We start from the raw sequence: 24,224 nt of genomic DNA, 5'->3' as shown, positions 1-24,224 counted from the left end.
TTGTTGACAGCTCCCTGACACCCACCCTACACCCCAGTGCTAGGAAGTTCTCCAACCTAAATCTAAGTTAAATGGAAAGAAGCTACAGAAAACCACTGCTTCCTTCTTGAATGTATCCTATTCATTTTATTGAGGCTTTCGCAGGAGAACTCCCCAGCAGATCATACCCCATGAGCCAAATCCGTTTGTCTGCTGTGGCCATTCAGGAATGCAATGAGGACCCTTACCTGGGGCTGAGGTTTGGGGTTCCGTAGTTCATGAGGGAGGGAATGAGGAGCTTGCCAGGTTTCCGGCCATTGCTGCCCTCATCGGAGAGCTGTACCTCCCGGCGACACTGCGGAGAGGGGCTACGGCCTCGGTTGCAGTGGGCTGGGGAGCGACAATTTCGCCGCAGGGCAGAGAACTGGCGCAGGTCATCTCCTAGCAGGCTGCTGAAGGAGCCGCGCCTCACGGGGCTGTTGAGGTTGGGCAAGAGGAGTTTGCGGCGGGTGATGGTGGCTGGTGAGGGCTGGAAGAAGTCCTCAGAGTCCTCGCTATACTCCTGGATGGAGGGCAGGGGCTTCTCGGGGGCAGCACCACTTTCAAGGTGAGGCTAAACAAGAGGGAAGGAAGGACGAAGATTCAGAAGATGGAAAGGCAGCTTTCTTATAGGTGAGGCTTAAATCACATTTAATAAACTTAGATGTGTGACCATCTGATCACTGTTTAGGTGGAGGGTATCAATTTGTCATGCAAATAAGCATTTCAAACTAGTTCATATTTGCACCGCAAGCCAGGGTGAAAATGCTCTTAGCCCTCAGGCTTTCCGGTGTAGGGGAAATAATTTAGGAGAGTACAAACTCAAGTTTTTGCAAGCAACTTACGAACAAAGTTAAGATTTTTATTTTATTTTTATTTTTTGCTTCCTGAGATCCCAACCACCCAGCCAAATTCATGTTGGCTGTAATCAATGCAGTTTCTCCACCCCCTGTGCCCTTCTGTTCCTGCAGCAAAAAGTTACCTGGGATAAACGTGGGGACCTGGAGAATCGGAGAAGTCCCTAGAAAGGAAAACAGCAACAACAACACAATCAAACAAGAAAGACTGGGTAGCTCTTTCAGAGTCTATCAGGGTTGTTGCCTCAAAGCTGACCATTCTTGGTTGCCAGACTGACGACCACCCAACCAAAAGCTGAAGAGACAGATGTCATTTCACCTTGGTTCTGGCCCCTCTAGGAAGCGTCTCCTGCACCATCTTGGCACAAACTGACAACCATGCATTGTTTTGAGCAGGAGCTAGAGCGCACTCCTCTCCTGTGGGTGCCAGCAACTGGTATTTGCTGTGCCCATAATCCCTGGAGACAGGGCACAACCTCCAGCCATCATGGCAAGTAGCTATTTGACAGACTTGGGCAGAATGAAGCTTGCGATGGAAGGCTCTCCCTCCCTCCTTATGTGTGTCCATTACAACATATGCAGAGAACTCCCATGCTCTACTGAATACACACAAGGTGGATCAAAGTCCACCTCTCTTCTTATTCTCATGCACATTCATTCTACCTGTCTTCATTCTACCTATATTTTCCTCCTCTGCTCACGATGCACCCTTTCTATCTATTTGCACTCCACCACCCACACCATTCTAGGGATGGACAAACTTCCATGTGCTACAGCAAAGTGTCAAGAGGGCAGGCAGGGATAGGGGGAGAAAGTTCAGGGGAATGGGGGACATTGTGATGACAGATGGGAGCAATGAGGTGTGGCGGTGGGCGAGGGAGGGCAGGATTGTATCGGGAGGCGGGGTGGGCACACGACCTTTCACCTCTAGGTCACTGGTTCGAATGTAGCCCAGGCCGGTAGTGCCCAAAGCATGTTACCATCCGACGGCTGTTGGAGAGCCTACGGGCGTTTACTGGCTGGTCACGGTCTTGGTCCTAGTGGACAAAAACCACCATCACAATCAGCATGGTGGGTAGGTGGGTAAGTTCAGCTGAGGGGAAATGTAGACGAAGGAGGACACAAACAGGAGGAGAAATGCAACGGGGAGGAAGTAACCTGGTGCATTGAACCAAGGGTGAACGGTACTGGAGGAGAGGATGGGGGCAAAACTGGAACGAGTTGGTTCTGCTTGCAATGGGTACAATGGGCACCAGCCTCTGTTGCCTCTAGGCGTATTTTCTCTTGCTTAAAAACACCTTATGGGGGATGCTACATTCTGTTCTTAGTTACAGCAATGTCCATATATGACAAGAGTTGAAGCGTTGCTTCCTGGGAGGTGTGAAGTCTAACAGCAGAGGAAATGGAAAGTAAGGGGAGGCGATGTGGCCTCAGCCTAAAATGAGTGACTGAGCGATGCAGTCAGCAGTTGTTCATGTTTAACAGCTCTTAAAAATAAACCTGCATTGGACTTGTGGCTTAGTAAACAGGTGGGCAAGTGGGATCAGAGCCATGGTACAGAGGGGAGGGTGGTCAACCTATTCTTCGGCACTGTTTACTTATTTAAATCCTCTCCACTCCGTCACTGAAGATATTATTAACCACGGGGAGGAGGGGGAGCGAGAGACAGGAACTTATACTGCACCTGCCTCCCCCCCCCCACTGCTTATAGCTAACAGCAACTTTGGAGTGATGAGTGGTTTCCATTGGGGAACAGTGGAAAAGAGGGGTTTAATTCTATGGGATGCTAGCATCCAAATTGCATATGTAAAGGGTTAAATGCAAGAGCTGTAGAACTGTCATATGCTCTGTGGCAGTTATGGCAGTTGGTTCAGTTATGGCAGTTAGCTGAACAGTCTTAACAGAGCAGCATCTTTGTTGTGCTGCTGTCTGCTTCTGAGTCTGTAAATGTTAGCCAGTCTGTAACAGTTTAATCTATGTAAGATGTTTTAGCTACTTAAGAAACACCCACCTGCACTGTACATTTGATCTGCAACTGCAAAGCACACTAAGTTATACAGCATGTTCTTTTAAACTTTAAAAGGGAGCGTCTTGCATAGTTTTTATAGGAGGGAAAGAAAGAGAACTAATTAAAGGGTCTAATCACCCAAGGCTGTTTTCCACACACTCTGCAAATGGGAACTAGAGTCTAATTCCCACAAATCCCCCCACCCAGCTGCCCAGCCCTGGTCCAAATCAGTTTATATACACATACACCGAGAGAGCTATTTTTCAGGCAAAGAAAAGATGTCTGCTTTGGCCCTCAGGCAGAAGAGAGGGAAGGGAAGCTGTGGCTTAAATGGCAACTTCAATTCATGCACACCAGGACTCATAGGTCTTTCAAGTTTTAGACTGTTGGTGGTGGGCTTCAGTTAGCGACCAATATTTGGTGGTGGTGGGGAAGCTCCCAGGATCTGTCTAAGACATTTTGCTGCCTGAGGCAAGGGACCCCACCTTCACATATAGAGGTCAACTGGGCTGGCAGATGAAGCATACTTCTACACTGAGGGCAGAAGGTTGGCAGGCAGGAATTCAGGGCCAGCCATGTGTCCAGTTTTGGCCTTCAACCCCTCACTGAAGCTCCCACTGCCTCCAGTATCTACTGCTTGAGGTAGCGGTCATATTCTGCCTCATGGCTCCACTGTCCTCACTCGCCTTTCTTGACCTCACTGCCAATACAAACACATCCAAGATATCACTGTTTTGTATAGGACTCTTGAGCTTTGATGACGCCTCAGGAGAAGCACATTTGGGAGAGGCCAGGATGGGGAATCTTATATCGAGATATCGATACGTATAAGAGATATCGAGAGCAGAAAAGATATTGTTTCCTTCATTAAAAATGAAGGCAGATTTTGAAAACCCTCAACCTGTTTTTTAAAAATCTGTGGGGAGAAAGCTTGGCAAAAATAACTGCTGCTATTTTCTGCAAGCTTGATAACAAGGAGTCAGCAGAAGGAACGATCCAACTTGTCGAACCTCCCTGCATTTAAGAAGAGGCAAAAGTCTTCTTAACACCCAAGGGTGGGGTGGGTGTGCACTGCATTTTTGCAAGCACTTTCCCCATAATAGGACACACTTTGGTACATTTTTTCACCAGTGTGCATTTGTGTGTGCACTTTTCGCTAACAGGCCCATTTTGCTATGCGTTCTTTGGCTGAAGGACTGCAGCGCAAACTTTAGGCAAGTGCAAATTTCAGAGGAGTGAACATATTAATTCAGGAAGGGTGACTTAATACAAACCAAATGAATTTATATTGTACCACTCATGCTGGCTTTATGCTACCTCCGGGATCAGAGGCGCCGTGCCTCCAAATGCCAGTTGCTAGGGAACAAGGGCAGGAGACAGCTATGGCGCTCTTGCCCTGCTTGTCCCGGAGGCATCTGATTGGCCACTGTGGGAAATGGGATGCAGGACTGGCTAGGAATTTGCTTTGATCCACGAGGGCTCTTGTTCTCTTTTGCAGTGTTCAATGAGCATGATTCCTATTGAACGACTGGACCATTCTCCTTCTGCAAAGGAGTCTTTTCAAACCTCAGCATGCCATACTTTAAAAGCGTCCTACAAATAACTGAGTTTTGAGCTCTGTTCTAGTGGCATGAGGTGCTCCAATGAGAGGGACAGTTAGATTTGGCTTTAGGCTGTGTGCAATAAACCTTGCAGGTAAAATTCTACCACCTGCTTCAGTTGTGCATATATTGGCATCTATTTGATGAGTTTGCAGCTTTTATTCTGCTTCTATTATGGCCAAGTATGTAGCTATTCAGGGCTCTGAAGTCCCACCTCTTCCCCCCCCCCCCCCAGTTTCTGAGATTTTACCATTGTTCACACACTTTCAAGCTTCTCTTTGCAGCGACAACAGGCTGAAATTTGCCATTTGAAAAGAAGCAGGCTGTTGTTCATAGAATGTTGAATTCTGTGTCTGTATACCAATTCATGTGCTTAAATGGAATCACTGAATACATCAGACCCACTTGGGGAAAGCCTTGCTTGGGGTTGCTATCACTGTATAGGTTGCTAATTGTGTAACCTAGACTTATGATGCCAGACAATTCCAACATGTGGCATTTTTCTGCCCAAAGGAAGGACTCACACACACCGCTGCAGGTAACACTTTAAAACAGGCCTGGGTAATCTGTGGCCCTCCAGGTGTTGTTCGATTAAAAACCCCATCAGCACTGACCACTGGCCTTGCTGGCTGGGGCTGATAAGAGCTGGAGTTCAAGACTATCTGAGGAGACACAGGTTGACCATCCCTGCTTTAAAAAATCCTTCTGCACCATTCAAACCCCAATTTCTGCTTTTATATCCCACCACCACAGTGCCTTATAGAATCATAGAATGGTAGAGTTGGAAGGTACCACAAGGGTCATCTAGTTCAACTCCCTGCAATGCAAGTGGAACAGTGTGTGATGCCAAATTCAGGGCTTGAACCCATGACCCTGAAATTAAAAGTCTCACGGTCTACTAACTGAATGAAGAAGACCACTTCCCCTTCCTTCCTTCCTTCCTTCCTTGCATGGTAGCGCTGGCCTGCCACCAGTCACGTATGGTGGCCCCCTAGGGTCATTGTTAACCTCCTGAACTCTTTGCCTACCTGGGCCTGCAGCCATGTTGAGGACCTGGCAAGGTATGATGCAAGGCTGCATTCAAGTGGGGATGGAAGAGAAGGGCAGTCAAGCTGTGTAGGCCCTGCCGTAATCCCTTCTCCACCTGAACATTCGTAAATAAGAGTTCCTCAGGGAGACAGCCCCACAAATGCCTCTGGCACTCTCCCCTCTGAAAACACACACACCCAGAAGAGGCTTTTTTTCGTTTTGCAGAAATGAGGATGCCGTTGTCTGTGCTGTGTATAGCACTTCTGAAACATGCAAGATATGTTTGATGAGAGGCAACAGCAGCGCAAAAGGCATGAGTGTGCAGAGATTTTGGGAACAGATGCTTAAAATGCCACAGAAACAGTTGCCTGTTTCTATCTGAAAAGCCACAGCTCAATGGTTGAGCCCCTGCTTTGCTCAGTTCCCAGGTTCGATCCGTGGCCCCTCCAGGTAGGGCTGGTGGAGAACCCTGTCTGAAACCCTGCAGAGTTGCTGCCAGTCAGTGTAGACAACACTGAACTCAATGGCTTGTCAGTCTGGCTTAGTATAAGGCAGTTTCCTATGTTCCTATGAAGGCTATCTGGATCTGGGGAACAGGTGGGGGAAATAGGTCAGACGGGATGGGACACTTCACATCGTTTGCCCTTGACTGCTGTTTCTTTCACAGACTGACAACACACAAACTCCTATTGTATGATGGCAGGGGCTAGGGCAGATTTAACCCTTTGCTTCCTGCTAGGCTCTTAATCCAGATGGGGCCTCCTTCCTATGCTGGCAATCTATTTTTTTAAAAAGAGCTTTTCACCCAGGACAAGCCATGTGATAAACGTGGCCCTAGTCTCCCTCTCTCTCTCTGTCTCTCTGTCTCTCTCTCTCTCTCTCTCTCTCTCTGCCTGCTCAGAGAAAGCAGCAAGATGCAAATGGTGGAAGGGTGCTGATGAAGTTGGAAGCGCTGGAACATGGATTCTCATGGTCTGGGAGTGATGATGGTGGATGTGGTGTCTTTAGCAGGGGATGTGAATGATTCCTGGGGAAGGGGAAGGGTCTGCTCTTGGTGGGAACTGGCCCTGTGTGGTCAAATGGCTAGAAGTACAGGTAGAAAGGGGGCAGGATAGGTGGGGATCAGGGTCACCTGCAGCACACAAACACCCCTACCTCAATCTCGCTGCCCTCCCGCAAGTTGAAGGTGAGGTCCTGGTGGATGTCGGCCATGAACTTGGCAGAATATTCGGGGTACAGCTCCAGCACCTCGAAGAGCCCGCGCAGGCTGATGTACTGGAGGTCGCAGTAGGTCAGCGCCTTGACGTCTGCATTGGTCTTGATTACTTGGTCTTTATTGGGCAGGTCAGCCCCAATGAGGTCCCCTTTACCTAAGGAAGACGAGTCAGGATTTAGGGAATGCCTGAACGGGGTTAGAAGCAGGGAGGCCACTTGTGTGTCCCCTAATCTCCCCCCGTCTTCTGATGGAGGGGCTCGAACTGGGAGTCCCATGGTCTAGGGTTGAGGCTGGGACTAGCCTAGTGAGCTGTGCATGCTTTCAGATCTCAGAGCCTTTTCTAGGCTCACAAGGGGTGTCCCTTGTGTCAGCAACATGTCTCTGGACTGGACAGCAGGAACCTGGATTTCCCTATCATCAAACCAAGAGCTGTTGCCTGCTTTATGCCAATGGTGTATTCCAGAGCAGGATTAATATAGAGCGGGGAACTTGTGGACCTCCAGGTGTTGTTTGTCTCCAACTCTCCATCAGCCCTGGCCAGCACTGCTAATGGTCAGGAATGGATTAATTTGTCAATTTTGGTTTATCTCGGGGCAGATCCATGCTATACACTTAAAGCACATTTAATGCATGTGGCCTCCCCCAAAGAATCATGGGAGCCGTAGTTTGCTGGGAATTGTATCTCTTTAAGGGTGAAACTACACTTCCCATGATTCTTTGGGGGAAGCCATGCACTTTAAATATCTGCTAGTGTACAGTGGTATCTCGGTTTACGAACTTAAACCATTCCGGAAGTCCATTCTTAAACCAAAACTGTTCTTAAACCAAGCCATGCTTTCCCTAATGAGGCCTCCCGCCGCCGGTGCCCATCCACTGTTCGGATTCCATTCTTAGACCGAGGTAAAGTTCACAAACCAGGACACTACTGGTTTTGCGGAGTTCGTAAACTGAATCATTCGTAAACAGGACTGTTCTTAAACCGATGTGCCACTGTACTTCCTGGTGTGGATCTTCCCTTAGTTTCTCAGTTTTCATATCTTAAATTCAGTTTTCCACATTTCCTCAGCAATTTGCAGATTTAACAGAAATCCTCAAGAAAATCAATCAGCATTTTAGTGCAAATTTCTTATAATAAATGTATTTTTGTATGCAGTTTTGTCTAATATACACATTCTTGCAAGCAAGTTCCTCTAACGTAATGAATTTTTGCAGTTAGTTTCACCAATGTATGCATTTCTGTGCACATTTCCCCCTAACATACACATTGTTTTATAAACTGCTTGACCAGAGAACTGCGTCGCAAAATTTGGAGAATGCAGATTTCATGTATTAGTTTGAGAAGCACAGATCAGATAGTTTCTCATCAAAATGCAAACAAAACTGATTTTTGCCCTAGCCCCAACACAGAGCCTATTTGTGGCCCCAGCCTGGCCCTAATACAGAGACCACCCCCGCATCCCCAAAGAGACACAGATTGCACTGTGCGGCTTTCCCAGAGTCTTACCTAAAATGGCCAGTACAATGTTGTCCTTAAGGACTTCAAGGGAGCCTGAGCAGACAAAGTAATTTGCTTGCAGGGCGTCTCCCTGGCGGAGAAGATATTCCCCAGGGGCGCAGAAGGATGTCTTGATGTGCAGGGAAAGGGCACGCAGGCAGCCACGGCTGGCGCTCTCAAAAAGAGGCAGCTGCAAAATGTCCTTGTTCAAGTGCATGGCAATGTCCGCTCGTAGTTCATCTGGGAAGTCCCGCAGGAGCTGAAGGGAAAGGAGGAGCAGGGAGTGTCAGCATGGGGTGTGGTACAATTGGAGTCCACTGTGCTGCCACAACCCACAAATGGGCCAGGGTCTGACCCCCAGGCTCCTCTCATAGCCTGTTTCATTTTATCCTCCTTTATGTAGGAGTGCTCTTCAGCCCCAGACCCTAAGGCCATGTCCAGATGACCTGTTCCATTGAGCATCCTTCCTGATTTGTATTCACAAAGTTTGCAGAAAATGTAGACAATATTGGCTAATTATCCATTCTGTTTTGTTTGTTGGGAGGTTAGACGACCTCATCTCAAATATTCCTTATCTCACACTTTCCTAGTATATTTCCCCATTGTCCTTACTGCAAAAAGTCAGATTTTGGGGGGAATCTCCCAAATCATTGTGACCCTTAGAAGGGGGTTAATATATTCAGTCCTATGAACATCTGGTCAGAAATCAGTTTCATTCAGTTCAGTTGTGCTTATTCTATAATAAGGGGGGCATAGGAATCCAGCCTAAAACTGACAGAGAGCAAGCCGCCCTTACCTCATTGGCATCAATGCCATTGTTGACAGACCACGTGGTTTGAAAGTACTCCAGCATGCGCTGCTTGAGCTGCTGGGGCAGGCGGTGGACGCGGATGAAGTCCTTGAGATCCTTCATGCGGGTATGATAGAGGGAGCGTCGCGAGTACATGCGCTGGATGATAGCCGTCACGTTGCCAAAGACCACGGCATGCATCAAAGCTGGGCAGAGAGGAGGAAAGGGGCATGAGAGAAGAAGAGCTCTCTTAGCCTATCTAGATTGGCATCCCATTCCCAACAGATGGAACACAAGTCAGTGTGGAGTAGTGGTTAGGGTACTGGACAAGGACTGATGATGATGATGATAATTATATTATTCATACCCCACCCATCTGACTGGGTTGCCTCAGTCACTCTGGGCAGCTTCCAACATAAAATAAAAACATAATACTGTATTGGCCCGAATATAAGCCACACCCGAATATAAGCCGCACCTTTAAAATTCAAGGGGGGAGGGGAGAGAAAAAGACAATACCCGAATATAAACTGCTCCCTTAAAATTTTGCAGGCACTCACACTTGTTCCGTTTTACCAAAAGTCTGTTTCAGCGGCAATATCGTAAAAGCCAATTTTTGTAAGGTTGCGAAATTAAGCCGCACTTTAACTTTTCACGGTCAGAATTTAGAAAAAAAAGTGTGGCTTATATTCAGGCCAATACGGTAAAACATTAAAAACTTCCCTATACGGAGCTGCCTTCAGATAGTCATATAATTGTTTATCTCTTGGAGATCTAATGGGAGGGCATTCCATATGGTGGGTCCCTCTGCCTCGTTTCCTGTAAGGGAACTGCCAGAAGTGAGGGAACTGCCAGAAGACCGTCAGAGCTGGACATCAGGCTGAACGACGGGGGATGGAGACACTACTTCAGGTACACAAAGACAAGGCCGTTTAGGGCTTTAAAGGTTAGCAACGTTGAATTGTGCTCAGAAACTTGAGAGATCAGGGTTCAAATCTCAGCTCAGCCACGATGCTCACTGGTGACTTTGGGCAAGTCACTGTCTCTCAGCCTAACCTACCTAACATGGTTGTTGTGGGAATAAAACAAAGATGGGGTGAAGTCTGTATGCCATTTTGAGTTCTTGAGAGAAAAAGGCAGGATATAAATGTAATGTAATGTAATGTAATGTAATGTAATGTAATGTAATGTAATGTAATGTAAAACTAAACTATACTATTTATTATTATTATTAAAGCAGGGCATGAAAGCAGCAGTTTTTCCTCTGTTGCTTATCCAGAATGGCTAGTATTCCAGAAGTAGACTGCTTCTGAGCCTGGAGGTTTTATCACTGCTAATAAAGCTGAGATGGGCCAATTATTTCTGAGCCTGGAATTCCCCCGCCCTGGACTGCCCTATGAGAGCATTACGATAAATTTAGAAACAAAAATTTAAAATTGGACAAAAGTAATAAACCACCCACCCCCTCTATTTCTTACTCTTCCTGCTTTACTCTCAAAGGAAAGTAATCTCCTCATCTCAAGTTCTAAAGCACAGCCATTTAGGTTATCTAAAATATTTTTGTCTTTGATGTGACCTGAACATGCATTTATCCAGTCTATGGGACCATAACGAAAGTCACTTTATGACTACAGAGCTTCCTTCTGGGGATGCCTCTCTGACTTCCATCTCCTTCTCATGATCACCCAGGCTGCACTTGGTATAGGGCAGCTGTAGCATATTCCCAGGACTTAATTCCTTTTCAGGTCTGGTATCAGGGCCAGCCCTATCATTAGGCAGGAGGGGAAGGGCTGTATCTTAGGTTCAATCCTCAGCATCTCCAAGTAGGGCTAAGAGATGCTCCCTGCCTTCTAATCCTGGAGAGCAGCTTTCTGTTAGTCTAGGCAACAATGGGCTAAATAGATTATTGGTCTGGCTCAGTGGAAGGCAGCCTTCCTGTGTTCCTAGGCATGGCAAAGCAGCTGTCTCAGTCAGAAAACTATGGGGCAGCAGCCATCCCAGATGCTCTGCCAGAGGACAACTTAGTGTGCCACACAGTTTGCTTTGTGACCTCTAAACCAGGGATGGAGAACCTCCCACCTGTGGGCCAATCTTGGGACCCTAATTTGGCCCAAAAGGCCATTTCCACCCAAACCACGCCCACCTGCTGACCAGCTGACATCAGCTGGGTGACAGGCATGTGCCCCCTGCACCTCTCATTTTCTGAATTACACTTGTTTCTTTTATGTCCATTTTACAGATGGGAGGAACTGAGGATGAAAAAGAGAGATCAATAGACCAGAGACATATAATGAGTTGCAGGCAGAGGAGAGTCTGACGGCTTATCCATGCTTAACTTTTGCCCTGCTCTTTCCAGGCACAAGTCTGTGCTTTAAAGCTCTGTGTCCAAGCATGGTCTCCCACCTCTCCCCCAAGAGGTTTCCCCATGAAAACCTACTTTTTAGTGCTCAAATGGAGCAATTGGCAATTTGGGTTTTCTGTGGATTGCCATTTGCTCCAAATCCAGCTTTAAAAAGCAGGTTTTTGCAGGGAAAGCTCTGGAGAGAGAGAGAGAGAGAAAAGCGTACTCAGAAACGGAGCTTTAAAGCATGGACCGTGCCTGGAAAGAGTAGAGGAAAGCTAAGTGTGGATAAGCCCCAAGTCTTAACTATAGAAGCTCACCTCTCAAACCACTTCAAAAAGGCACCACATGCATACCAAAGGCCACAAGGTGAAGATCACACCCTCACATTGATCCCTGGACTCTGGTCAACTAACAGCACCACTCAAAGCCCCACCTGATTCAATTATGAGCCCAGGTAGCCAAAATGTTGCATTGCATAGTAGTGGGCATGGTAGTGGGTGGTAGTGGGCTTGTTGTTGTTGCCTAATTTATTCTACTTCTGCTTATCTTTAGGAGGGGCAAAGTACTCTGCACCAAACATGTGCCCTACGTTTAGCACATGAAAATATCCTGTCTAGCAGTCCCCCATCTCAACCTTGTCTTTCAAGACTTTGCCCACATTTGCGATCCATAAGGACTAGAAACTTGCTTTCTGGCAAAATGGAAACCAAGTTTATCTGGATGCTAGACACCAGCACCAAAACCCTATGCTCCCCCCCCCCACGGTGCACTTGTTGTTACAAGAGATATGCAGCCCTGCCTGTGATGGACTTACCGCCAATGAGCATGGTGCAGATGGAGAATATTTTCTCGGCGTCTGTGTTGGCACACACATTGCCAAAGCCCACACTGGTCAGGCTGCTGAGGGTGAAGTAGAGGGAAGCGATGTAGGCGCTGCGGATGGACGGTCCTCCCACAGAGCTGTTGATGTACGGGGCCTCGATTCGCTTGCCCAGTTCATGGAGCCAGCCTGCAGGGCACAGTGAAGGATTAATCCTGTTGCAGCGGGTTAGACTGCATCCCGCTATCAGAGAAAGGAGCAGATGATGCAGATACCAGGGCCTTCCCTCTCACTCCAGAGAGTTTCTCAGAAAAAGCTCCCACAGAAGGGGAATCCCAGAAGCCAGCATTGCCCTCACCAGTCTGCCAAAGCACGTATGAGGAATATGTTGCCCTCCATGTTTTGTTGGACTCCAACTCCCATCAGACCCAGTCAGCATAGCCAGTAGTCAGGGATGAAGGGAGTTGGAGTCCAACAAAACATGGAGGCCCATAGGCTCCATTCCCCCGGCTAATGCATTCATGTTTAAAAATGTAAACATTTGCTTAAAAATTAGAAAACTGCTCCAGAGATTGGAGGAAGAGGAGGTGTTGGTGGTTTTACAGACACTAGCCCTTCTGTCCCTTCCAACATCAGCTTTCTGCTGGGTCAAACTGAACCATGCTGTAAACATGCAGATCTATGTTATTTTCTTCTTGAAAGGTTGCCCAAGGAGTAGAAAAGAAAGTGTGTTTGTTTAAGCCCTCTTACTCAGCGCCCACTTCTTTCCCAGGATGCACAGCAGCCTTGCTATGGGTTCCCACAAGGAGACGCATGTAGCGCCACTCGGAGCCACACACCCAGGGTTTCCACGAGGAGGGCTGCCCAGTCGTTCCTTACGCTCACCAATGTCCCAGGTCACTGGGTCGTTGCTCTCCTGCCGGCCGATGACATACCAGATGCAGGCCATCCAATGGGCCAGGAGGGCGAACATGGACATGAGCAAAGTCAGGACCATAGCACTGTACTGAGAATAGCGGTCCAACTTTTGGAGGAGACGGAGCAGGCGCAGGAGGCGCACTGTCTTCAGCAGGTGCACCAGATAGGTCTGGGGAAGGAGAAGGGAGAAAAATAAATCAGAGCGGGTCAGGGACATTACATGCTCCCCGGTTGGCATTGACTTGTGACAGGGCCTTCTTAGTGGTGGCTCCCTGTTTACAGAATGCTCTCCCTGGTGAGGTGTGTCTCCTTCCCTCACTATTAACTTTCAGGAGGAATTTAAAAACATCCCTGTTTACCCAGGCATTTGATGACTGAAAGATACTGTCCATGACACCCTTGAAATTATTAGTTTGAGATGGTTTTACGTGCTTTTAGATGTATTTAATTGTTTAAAATATATTTTATTTTTAATTGTATTGTTTGGCCACTGCTATGTTTGCCACACAGGGCTCCTTTAGGAGTAAGGGTGGGATATAAACTTGGCTACTAACTATATACTACCTTGCTTTTTGTCTGTTAGACTATTAAGCAAGAGTGGTACAGGACTTATCCAATGGAGTAGTCAACAACTGGAAGGAACCTGGATTTGTATACAAGGAGCAAGTTTGATCTTTCTTGCTGATTATACCAGGTGCTCCCTTTTGTGTTTGTCTTTGCCTTCTAATTGGTTTATCCTATTAGGCCAACTAAGTACTGACAGGGCATGCACTCAGCTTCACAGGAACCTTGTCTTTTCCTTTTCATTTTTAAATCCCATCCAAGAAGTGTGCAAATGCACACACTCAGGCAACTGCAAAATTTCAGCATGCAATTTTTAACATGCAGTTTTCTGGGGCAGTGTGTGTGTGTGTTGCAAATCTGAGGGATCGAAAGGAATATAAAAAGCCACACTCCGTTTAGGAGTGCACCACAAATAATTACGAGCATGGCTGGGGGGGGGGGGGGAACCCGAGAGCATTGAGGAAGCAGTGGGTGGGGAAAGGGGAGTAGCAGAAAGTGAAGATCCACCCACCTAAAAACACCAAAACAAATCATCTGTGACCCTGAGTGGAACCCAATTTTCCACAGTTTATCAGATTATTCCTGCATTGGGCAATTCTTGTGTGGGCAAGTGTGGGTAACAGTGTTAGACTAGAACTGCAGAGACCTAGGTTCAGATCCCCTCTCAGGGCTTAATTGTACATCATAGTAACAACACGGTTAGAGTTTTCTTTTTTAAAATTGATAGATGATAGATAGATAGATAGATAGATAGATAGATAGATGATAGATAGATAGATAGATGATAGATAGATAGATAGATAGATAGATAGATAGATAGATAGATAGATAGATGATAGATATAGATGATAGATAGATAGACAGGCATGGCAAGTGGCTGGAGGTGGGGGGGTAGTCATCAACAGCACAGCACACAGGGGAGGGAGGTTTAAGCCTTTCCTCCCCGCTATGATCTTGGCAAGCATCACACCACTCCAATGGAAATTAGTATTAGGAGGGCAGGACTCCCATTGGTGCCAATACTGATTTCTGCAGTACTTCCTCCTTCCCCCCCCACCCCCCGGATGATTATGGCTGGGTGGGGAAGAAAGGATTCAACTTGCTCTTGTACTGCAGTGACATTGACTATCCCACTCCCCGTACCTGATATTTTATTTTAGAAAGCCTGCAATGTGATTGCTCATCACAGCATTAACATACCATGCATTTAGACCTGAAGCTGAATGCGTGATCATGGGCCAATTGCTACAACTCAGTCTGGCTTACATCATAGGCCTGAGATGAGGATAAATGGGTGGGGAAGAAAGGTTTTTTTCCTTGGGGGCTATAAATGGAAGAAACAAATAAATCATAGTCCGCAGATGGACTCTTTCCCAACACCCACGACAAGCGTCTTTCCCTAGTCTTATTCTTCTTAGTCCTTAAAATTAAGAGGTGCTGGTAGTGGGCATTAAATCTGAAATCTTATTCTATGAGCTATGGCTGTGACTGGAGCTTGAGAACAAAGATTAAGGTAACTGGGGCTTACAGGAGGGGTCTGAGAAAGATGCCCTTCATCTCATCTCACCCCCAAATTGTGCAACTTTTCCAGAGCTTAAACCACATGAAGAATGGTTGTACCAAGACAAAGTTCCTCTGTGCACATGCAGAGTGGATCCCCATCACAACTGAGTAGCCACAGCCACCCCCCCATTGCACTTCCAGAATTTAGATTTTGTGACTTCAAAGCAGGCTAAGGCTGCATACACATACCATGACTTTAAAGCACATTCAAAGCATATTCGATCCCTCAAAGAATTCTGGGCACTGTAGTTTCTTAAGGGTTTCTGGGAATTGTAACTCTGTGAGGGTAGACTAAGATTCCCAGAATTCTTTGAGGGAAAGAATGTGATTCAGATGTGCTTTAAAGGTATCGTGTGCACACAGCCTTGGGTTCTGCAGTTAGTTCTTATTTCAGAAGCTGATTATTACAGTTCTGAGAATGGAGGAGTTGCCGTTTGCCAGGTCTCTGGAGGTCTTGGTTCAAACTCCCACTGTTGCAGGACTGAGGTGAAGTCGCTGTTACTTTGAAAAGCAGGTGGAATCTGACAAGATTAAATTAGGAAGCAAGGAGTTCAAACCTAGTGACCTCCATTTGCTCAGCACGCTGCCAGAAGAAAGCAATGGCTGGCTAGCAACTGCATAAGCTTCCTCATTAGTCGAAGGTCTCATGTTAGCATGAGACACTTCGTCAAGCTGCTTAATGAGCCCCCCGGGAAACCGAGGCTAAGAAATAAAGGTGCATCCAATAGCAAGAAGCAGCAGAGGCAGGGTGTGGGATTAGCTACAGGAGAAACCTTGCAGCAGGGCAGAGAGAACAGGCTTCATTTAGTTCAGAGATGGAGAGCCTGTAGCGCTCAAGGTGGTACTGGACTCCAACTCCCATCAGCCCCAGCCTGAAGGGCCAGGGGTCAGGAATGATGGGAATTGAAGTGCAACAACATGTGGAGTGCTATGGGCTCTTCTACACCCCTGATTTAGTTGATTTAAAAACCAAATTTGGAGCCACTCTGAAATCAGCTATTGACGTTTGTGTGTGTGTGTGTGTGTGTGTGTGTGTGTAGAAAGCCAGTGGGGAGGGGGAAAGGAATGGCATCTCTTTCAGAAGGCATGGCTGGCTGATTGGAGCCCTGAAAAGGAGCACTCTATATTGCCACTCCCCCCCCCCCCAGTTAATACTTATGAAAATAATACTGACCTACCCTATAAAATCACTGTGAGATCTGTTGAGATTAAAGTGCTATAAAAAATATGTTTTTACCATTGTTATTATAATAACTGTGCCCCTGAGGATGTGAAAAGTTATATTCTGTCACTATTCTGTGGCCAAGACACCTTGCACCCATTAGGGGTGATGATGTGTGGGGCATTTCTCAAAGCTGCTTATTTCTGTGGCGCTTCATCATGTGCAAATCACTTCTTGTAATGAGCACATTCCTCCTTGCAAGGGCAGAAGGGACCTGCTTCACATCAGGCAGTTCATGGGGTGGCACCTCTAGGCAGGCCTCTCTTTTTAGAAAGAGGTTGCTCAGCAATTCCAGCCGAAAAGGCCCGAGGCCCTTCTCAGCGTTCACCTCTTGCTGATTCAGAGGGGCAGATTGAAAGGCAGACTCACCACAGGGACGTTGAAGGCATAGAGGAGGTCAAAGGGCAAGGCTGCAATCAAGTCCACAAAGAACCAAGTCGCCACATAGTGGAGGCAGATGGAACGGGTGTCATAGACCACCTGGCCCGACTGGCTGACGTACGTGGTGCGGAAGTTCAGAATAATGTCTATCAGAAAAAAGGGGCAGTAAGTTCACAAATCATATGTGTGCTCCTGGTCACGTCCCCCAACCCGGGCAGTGACAAGGCCACGTCTTCCACATGAAGAGAGACACGTGGAAGCCTTATATCAAATCAAGCACGCAAGCACAACGTCACACCTTAACAACAACAACAACAACACAAAGGCATACCTAGATCCCTTCCTAGTTCAGGTGTAGGGAACCTTTTGCCTGCCAGATGTTCCAGAACTACAACTCCCATCATCCCTGGCCATTGGCTGGTGGGAGTTGTAGTTCAGGAACATCTGGCAGGCAAAAGGTTGCCCACACCTGTCCTGCATCAAGCGAAAGGGCCAAACAACCCCAGGCTCTGCCTCCAAAGGAAGTTCACAAGCAGGGCAGCAAGCTGGAGATAGTCCTCCAGAGTTTTGTCTCCCTAGCATCTAGTACAGGTGTGGGGAACCCTCTAGATTCTGATGAACTACAACTCCCATCAGCCTCAGCCACCATGGTCAATGGCCAAGGGATGATGGGAGTTGGAGTTCAGCAACCTCTGGAGGGCTAGCACTTCCCCACCATCAATTAATCACAGTTAATAATACCTGAGGACACATTGGAATTTCAATTCTGCTGCACGTCGAAATCCATTTTGAGTCACCCTCTATCTCTCCCCATCAGGTTACTTTGGAAACTTGCAGATTTGTGAAGGTGTCTGAGTTTCTCTAACACAGTATTTGCAGTAGCGCCACAAACTATGATTCCCAGAATTCACTGGGGGAAGCCAAGCATGTACCAAGTGTGATTAGTAGAAATCCAAGAGTCGCATGGTCCCAATTTTCTCCTTGCCTGCCCACCAGTATCCAGTATAGCTGAATGTATTCTACTGTGTTATGCTGCTGATATGGAGCCAATGAAAAGCTGTAAGGAGGCTGCTGTTCCTTACCTATCCCCTCATTAAACCCATGTAGTTATGTGGCATCTCATCTAACACCTCGAAGGCAAGTCTACTGCATCCCCACAGAATAACCAATGGTCAGGGCTGTTCTTTGACAACTTGGAAGTTGCAAAAAGGATATTAGTAGGCAAGAGGATTTGTTCAGCTGATTCAGCTGCTGCTGCTGGTATGTATTTTTGTGTTTATATTGTAAATTGCCTTGTCAACTTCGGATGAAGGGTGGTATAGAAATAATAGTAATACTACTACTACTAGTGGTAGTAGTAGTAATAGTAATAGTTATAGGAGTAATAATAGGAATTGTAGTCCAGCAATATCTGGAAGGCCACATGTTCCCAATCCTGGCTATAAATGGAGTGAGCCCATTTAATTCAGTGGGGAATCACTTCTGAACAGACATGACAGTAATTGCCTTGTAATTGTTGTAAACGGAAGAGGAAACATGCCATAATTTAATAACAATTGAGGGTCGTTGAAAAGTAAGCATTTTCTTTATTTTGCATCATATTTGTTACATGAACTTTGACACCGGTGGTAGTTTAGGGGAGCAGGGACAAAGCACCAGCACTTTATTTCACAGCAGCGTCAATTACGTCATAATCTGGGCATTCTCTGCATGCCAAATTAATAAGCTTTTCTCAGAGTGAAACCCTCCAAATCAGCTAAATGGAGGAAGAGGTACATTGTGCTAGCATGCATGGCAAAGAGTTGAGGCCCGGGACTTATCCACACTTGTTCTGATGCTTTCCCCAAGGGAAAGCCACTTTCTGACGCTCAATTAGAGCAATTCGGAATTTAGCACTTAAAGAGTGAGTTTTCCCCGGGGGGAAAAAAGTGAGGCAAGGGGAAAATCACTCGGACACATGTCTAGAAAGTGCAGGTCAAGTGGAAAACTGCTCAGACCCATGTTTTCTAGGCACAGAACAAGTGGAAGTATGGTGCAGTGGTTAGTGCACTGGGATAAAACCTGGGAGACCACAGTTCAAATCCTCACTCAGCCATGAGGTTCACTAAGTGACCTTGGGCTAGACACTGTCTCTAGGCCTAACCTACCTCACAGTGTTGCTGTGTGGGTAAAATGGCTCAGACAGAAATATATATAACCTATGGATAATAATCGTAATCATAATAAACCAAAAACTGTCATATAGAAAATTCCCAGAGTCCCTTTCTGAGACCAACCAAAATGTCAGAAAACAGCAAGCAAGCTTTTGCGTTCAACAGAACTCTTAATCAGGCTGGATGTTAAAGCCTCAATACTGTCAATGGTGAAAAGTTCGCGTTTGTTGTATAGCCCTAGACTGCGCACACATCTTACATTTGAAACCCCCCCGAGAATCCTGGGAACTGTAGTTCACCTCTCACAGAGCTACAGTGCCCAGCACCTGTAGCAAACTACAGTTCCCAGGATTCAGGGTGAGTGTGTTAAATGTATGGTGTGTATGCACTGCCTTAGGCAGTGTTGCTAACAGAGACTGCAATGAAGGGCACTTCCACTGCAGCATTGTTTGACACCCACTTCACATCCCTGTGCAGGTTTCACCCGAGCTACATCGCCCCTATTGCCCACCAGCAGCAGCCCCAACCCAATGGCACCCGGATAAAGCACAGCTTTGCAGTCCTCACCAATGATGAAGAGCATCTCGACAACGATGTCGCTGACGATGGTGCTGCGGGCGGCCGCCAAGCTATCCTCCGTGTCGGTGAAGCAGACGTTGTACGGAACGGTCACAGCCACATAGAAAGTGGCCAGGAGGATGAGCCAGTCCCACAGGGCCTTGAAGATGCTGTAGTGGAGGAGGATGAAGCGTGATTTCTGCACCGAGGCCACTTTGTACTCTGGCACGGAGGGCTTGTTCTCAAAGACATTCTGGAGGGCGCAGGAAACAAGAAACCCCTTTTGAGCATCCCCCACCATAGACCTTGGCGCCACGGGGTGTGCGTGTGTGTGACAAGACCTTCGTCACCCAAGGGTCAGATTTCCCCTTGCAGGCATCCCTTTGGGGGCTACGTGGTACTAGTGGGCACAGGCTCCAGAATCAGTGCAACTCATCGAGGCCATGAGCCCTGCAGGTTGGACAATGGCTGATACACTGCCTCTGCACATGGAGGCTTCATTTAGTTATCCTGGAAATTCTGATCAGCTAAATAGCTGTGGGAGGTGCAGTGGAATCTATGTATGTGGTTTGCAAACTCAGGGCCTACCTTTAATCCCAACTTGGAATAGGGGACCCATATTATCACCAGCACCAAATTCACAACCATATACATCTTTCTCCTTTTCCTCTTTGTCCCCAACTCTCCCTCCCCTTAAAAAACAACAACAACAATCCTACAACCTTGAGACAAAAGAAGAAAATGATGATGGGTCCCCACCCGAAGTTGGGGCTTGTGGGTCAGGACCCACCAGTGATCTATGCCTGCATCAGAGAGACACAGAGAAGCCTTGAACAATGCCAAAAGAATGCCAGTAGTGCAGATCGCAAGCTACAGTCATACCTTGGATCCCAAACGCCTTGGTACTCAGACATTTTGGCTCCTGAATGCCGCAAACCGGAAATGAGTGTTCTGGTTTGCAAATGTTCTTTGGAAGCTGAATGTCCGACAGTGCTTCTGTGGCTTCCAATTGGCTGCAGGAGCTTCTTCAGCCAATCAGAAGCCACGCTTGGGTTTCCGAACATTTTGGAAGTTGAATGGACTTCCGGAACAGATTCCGTTCAACTTCCAATCTACGACTGTGTTGTACAAAATTATGTCTTCTCTTACTGCTTTGCTTTCCAAATAGTAGCCAGTTCTGGAAATCAGAAGGCTTTGTGCCTTCCCCCTATACAGTACTTTGCACTGTCTTAACCCATTGGGATAATCCTCTGCGATCCTTTTGGGATCACTTTGTTTGTAGGCATATTCCCCCCCCCCCCAATAAAAGCTCCTTAGGACACACACACACACTCCATCCCAAGTGTGGATGAGGAATAGGAAGCCAGACTCCTGCAAGGCTTGGCAACCATTATCAGCTTTGTGTTAAGTAAAGTCTCTGGATTTGCTCGTGGCAGGGAAGGGGTTTGTTTTGACCCAGCCTGTATCTGGATTGTATGGTTTGCAAGAGCAGCTGCTGTGGCTGCTGTTCAACACTGTCTCCCCTGCAGACCGCCAGCCCCCAACCACTACCACCCTCCTTCCCTCAAACAGACCAAAGCCCTTTAATCTGCACTGGCGTTGGGTCATTGGCAGGAGGGGGCATGGGGAACAGCTGTCAAGGCATATAGAGCATCAGAGGAAAAGAACAGAGGTCTTGGCTGGTAAGGGGTGGGCTCGCAATAGGGTTGGCTTTTGCAGCTACTGCCAACCCCCCCCCCCACCCTACACCACCCCTAATATGCACAGGTAACAAACTTCACCAAGTCCTGCAGCAAAATCAAGCAAACAGCTCTCACATAAACAATCTAGGAACCAGCTTAAAAACCCGACGACTGGTTTCAAAATCAGAACAAGCCGCAAATCAAACAGGCCTCTCTCCCCAAAGCAGAAGACCATTGCCTGCGCTGCTTATGTAACGTAAGAAAGAGTCTTGAAATAGACTAAGACTGAGCAGATGCCATATATTTAAAATATGCCCCCCCTCAATACTGGGAGCTGTAGTTCTGTTGGGGGATGAACTGGTGGTAAGAATGTGCTTTAAATGTAAGGTGTGTGCAAAACCTTACGTAGAATGCACAGCAACTACTGCCTTACTGCACCCCAGTGTAACAGTGAATTAGGCAGCACCAAGAGCGGCAGTAATAAAACAAGCCAATTCTCTCTTTGCCTTTTGCAACCCGGCAATAAAGACATCAGACCCCAGCCTTAGTCCTCGGTCCACCAAGTAAGTGACCCTCACTCTCTCCCTGCTGTGAAACAAATAATCTGTGTTGAGTCTCAAGATTGGGTTCCACCTGTTACACTTCACCTTAACAAGACTTTGTCCTAGACCTTGTGGTTTTACACTGGAGAACAGAGCATCTCTGAGCATGCCTAGAGCTCTTTCTCTTCGTCTCAGGGGTGGGGAAACTGTGGCCTTCCAGGGGTTGCTAGGTGACTACAGCTCACTTCATCCCTGGTCATTGGCCATGCTGACTTGGGGGGGGGGGGCGCGGAAGTTGGGAGTCGAACAAGTCGAACAGTATTTGGAGGGCCACAGATTACCCAACCGCTATGGTACAGAAATAGCTTGGATGGCAGCAGTGGCCAGTGACATAGGCAAAAATGGATGAAGCAATTTCATTTTACCTTCGTTAAGCACTCAGCTATACAGCTGCAAATAAAACAATTTAAGTGTGTTGTAAGGTGCATTATACAAATGTGGCACTAGGTGACGATGGTGAGCTATAGCAAATTCAATATATATATTTTAAAAAAATTAAAAAAGCATTTTCACAACTTTTTTTTATATGTGTGTAGATTCCACCTAAATAGGATAGTTTCTAGACACACCCACACACCCACACACACCCCTTCATCCAGGAAAACATTATTCACTATCAGAATTCAAGGACATATTCCAGCCAGGCAAGAACACTCAAGGAGGGCGTGAAGAAATGCAGTTGAGGGGGCATGGCCTGGGGCGAGAGGTGTGGCCTGAAGAGAGTCCCAAGGGCCTGAGAGATAGAGGCGTGAAAGTACTCATTTGGTCCCCAGCCCAGCCCCACCTCTGCTGCAGCCAATCCGGCTCCTTGGTTTATAAACTTCCTGATAGATCCGAGTCCCTGCATCACTTTCTATTATGATGCAATACCACACACACTTTTAAATCCAGGGTGAGTAACCTCAGACTCAGGGGCCCTTCCAGCCTCTCCATCTGGTGCTTGAAACTCTCTCCAGACCACATCACTCTCACTGCCCTTACTTCACTTCCCCCAGGTGTTTTGACCTGGCTGGAAAGGGTCCTTGAACTCTATGCCTCTTGCATTACCATAAAACCATAGAGTTGGAAGGGACCCCCGAGGGCCATCTAGTCTAGGGTTACCAGATGTCCCCGGTTCCCGGGGATAGTCCCTGGATTTGCAAATCTGTCCCTGGACAAATTCCGTCCCCAGAATGTCCCCAGATTTGCACATCTGTCCCTGGGAAACGTGGCAGCGGCAGCCTCAGCAGCCCGGAGCCAGCCTGGTAGCACAGTTGGCTCTGGCTGGCTTCAGGAGCTGCTTGTTGCTCGCTGCCACCACCACTGCCAAAGGGAAACCGGGGACATCTGGTGGTACAGATCTCCTGCCCCCTTCCCCCTTTGTTTTGACTGATCGGGGAGGCTCGGAAGTCGCAGACAGGCGGCAGTTGCCCATTTTTAAAAAACTCTGCACATGTATGTTTCAAAGGGTGTGAAAGAAGGGCTTTGCACATTGCCTGGCAGAGAAACTGCACGCCTTGCGCGCCCCCCACCCAAACAATGGCTGCCCACCCGCAACTCCTGAGCCTCCACTGATCTGTCAAAAGAAAGGGGGAAGGGGGCAGGAGATCAGGGAAGGCTCGAGAGTCATGGGCGGGCGGTTGCCCAGTTTTAAAAAAACTCTGCGCATTTATGTTTCACAGGGTGCGAAAGAAGGGTTTTGCACCTTTATACAATATGCATGTGTGCTTGGGCCCAGGGTCTTTTGCCTCACCATCCCCACTACTGACTCCCGGTTGCTACTCAGCTTAAAAAAAAGAAAGAGTGTCCCCCGGATTCATTGAAAAAAATCTGGTAACCATAATCTAGTCCAACCCCATGCAATACAGGGATCTCAGCTAAAGCATCCATGGCAGGTGGCCATGCAACCTCTGCTTAAAAACCTCCATGGAAGGAGAGTCCACCCCCAATCGTGGGAATCTGTTCCGCTGTGGAACAGCTCTTGCTGCCAGAAAGTTCTTCCTGATGTTTAGTTGGAATCTCTAACAAAACTCAACAAGGCCCCAAATCAGGCAGTGGGCAGTCCTCGCCTCGTTTTGCTCTGCCTGGGCTGCTCTTTGCTGCTCTGAGTCTTGAGGACACCTGCCTGTTGGATTGCACTCACTGCTGGGAGAAATCGCAGAGCTGCCTTGCAGGGTGACCCTCAGCAAAGGCATTAATGGCCTTCAAAGTGATGGGCTTAATGCTATTAACACTGCAAGCCACTGGCGGCTGCCCAAAATCATATCTGTGGGCTGCACATCTCTAGGGTTTTTTGCTCTGCTAAGAGAGAGCACGTGAATAACCCCATCACACCATCTGTTAATACACAGAATATTTTTTTTAAGCCTCTAAGGGCCCCTCCAGAACGGTGTTTTTCGTGAGAGTGCACTATTGCAATTGACG

At 47.4% G+C, this 24,224-nt stretch overlaps 1 protein-coding gene across 2 annotated transcripts in view; it reads right to left on the bottom strand.

The window, feature by feature from the left end:
• Positions 1 to 24,224, bottom strand: part of KCNH4 (potassium voltage-gated channel subfamily H member 4) — a 50,847-nt gene that overhangs the window by 6,006 nt on the left and 20,617 nt on the right. For both annotated transcript variants that reach the window (XM_083710407.1, XM_083710408.1), the window contains exons 5-13: positions 19,547 to 19,790; positions 16,815 to 16,972; positions 13,064 to 13,265; positions 12,173 to 12,367; positions 9,021 to 9,220; positions 8,234 to 8,483; positions 6,669 to 6,883; positions 1,001 to 1,039; positions 228 to 592 (exon numbers count right to left, since the gene is read on the bottom strand). In XM_083710407.1, coding sequence (XP_083566533.1) covers positions 228 to 592; positions 1,001 to 1,039; positions 6,669 to 6,883; positions 8,234 to 8,483; positions 9,021 to 9,220; positions 12,173 to 12,367; positions 13,064 to 13,265; positions 16,815 to 16,972; positions 19,547 to 19,790 — 1,868 coding nt within the window. The remainder of the gene's footprint in view (positions 1 to 227; positions 593 to 1,000; positions 1,040 to 6,668; positions 6,884 to 8,233; positions 8,484 to 9,020; positions 9,221 to 12,172; positions 12,368 to 13,063; positions 13,266 to 16,814; positions 16,973 to 19,546; positions 19,791 to 24,224) is intronic.

This window comes from Podarcis gaigeae (assembly GCF_964106915.1).
Source record: "Podarcis gaigeae genome assembly, chromosome: 13".
NCBI lineage: Eukaryota > Metazoa > Chordata > Lepidosauria > Squamata > Lacertidae > Podarcis > Podarcis gaigeae.
Note: the sequence above shows the minus strand (reverse complement) of the source record. Positions and strands in the feature narration are given on the sequence as shown.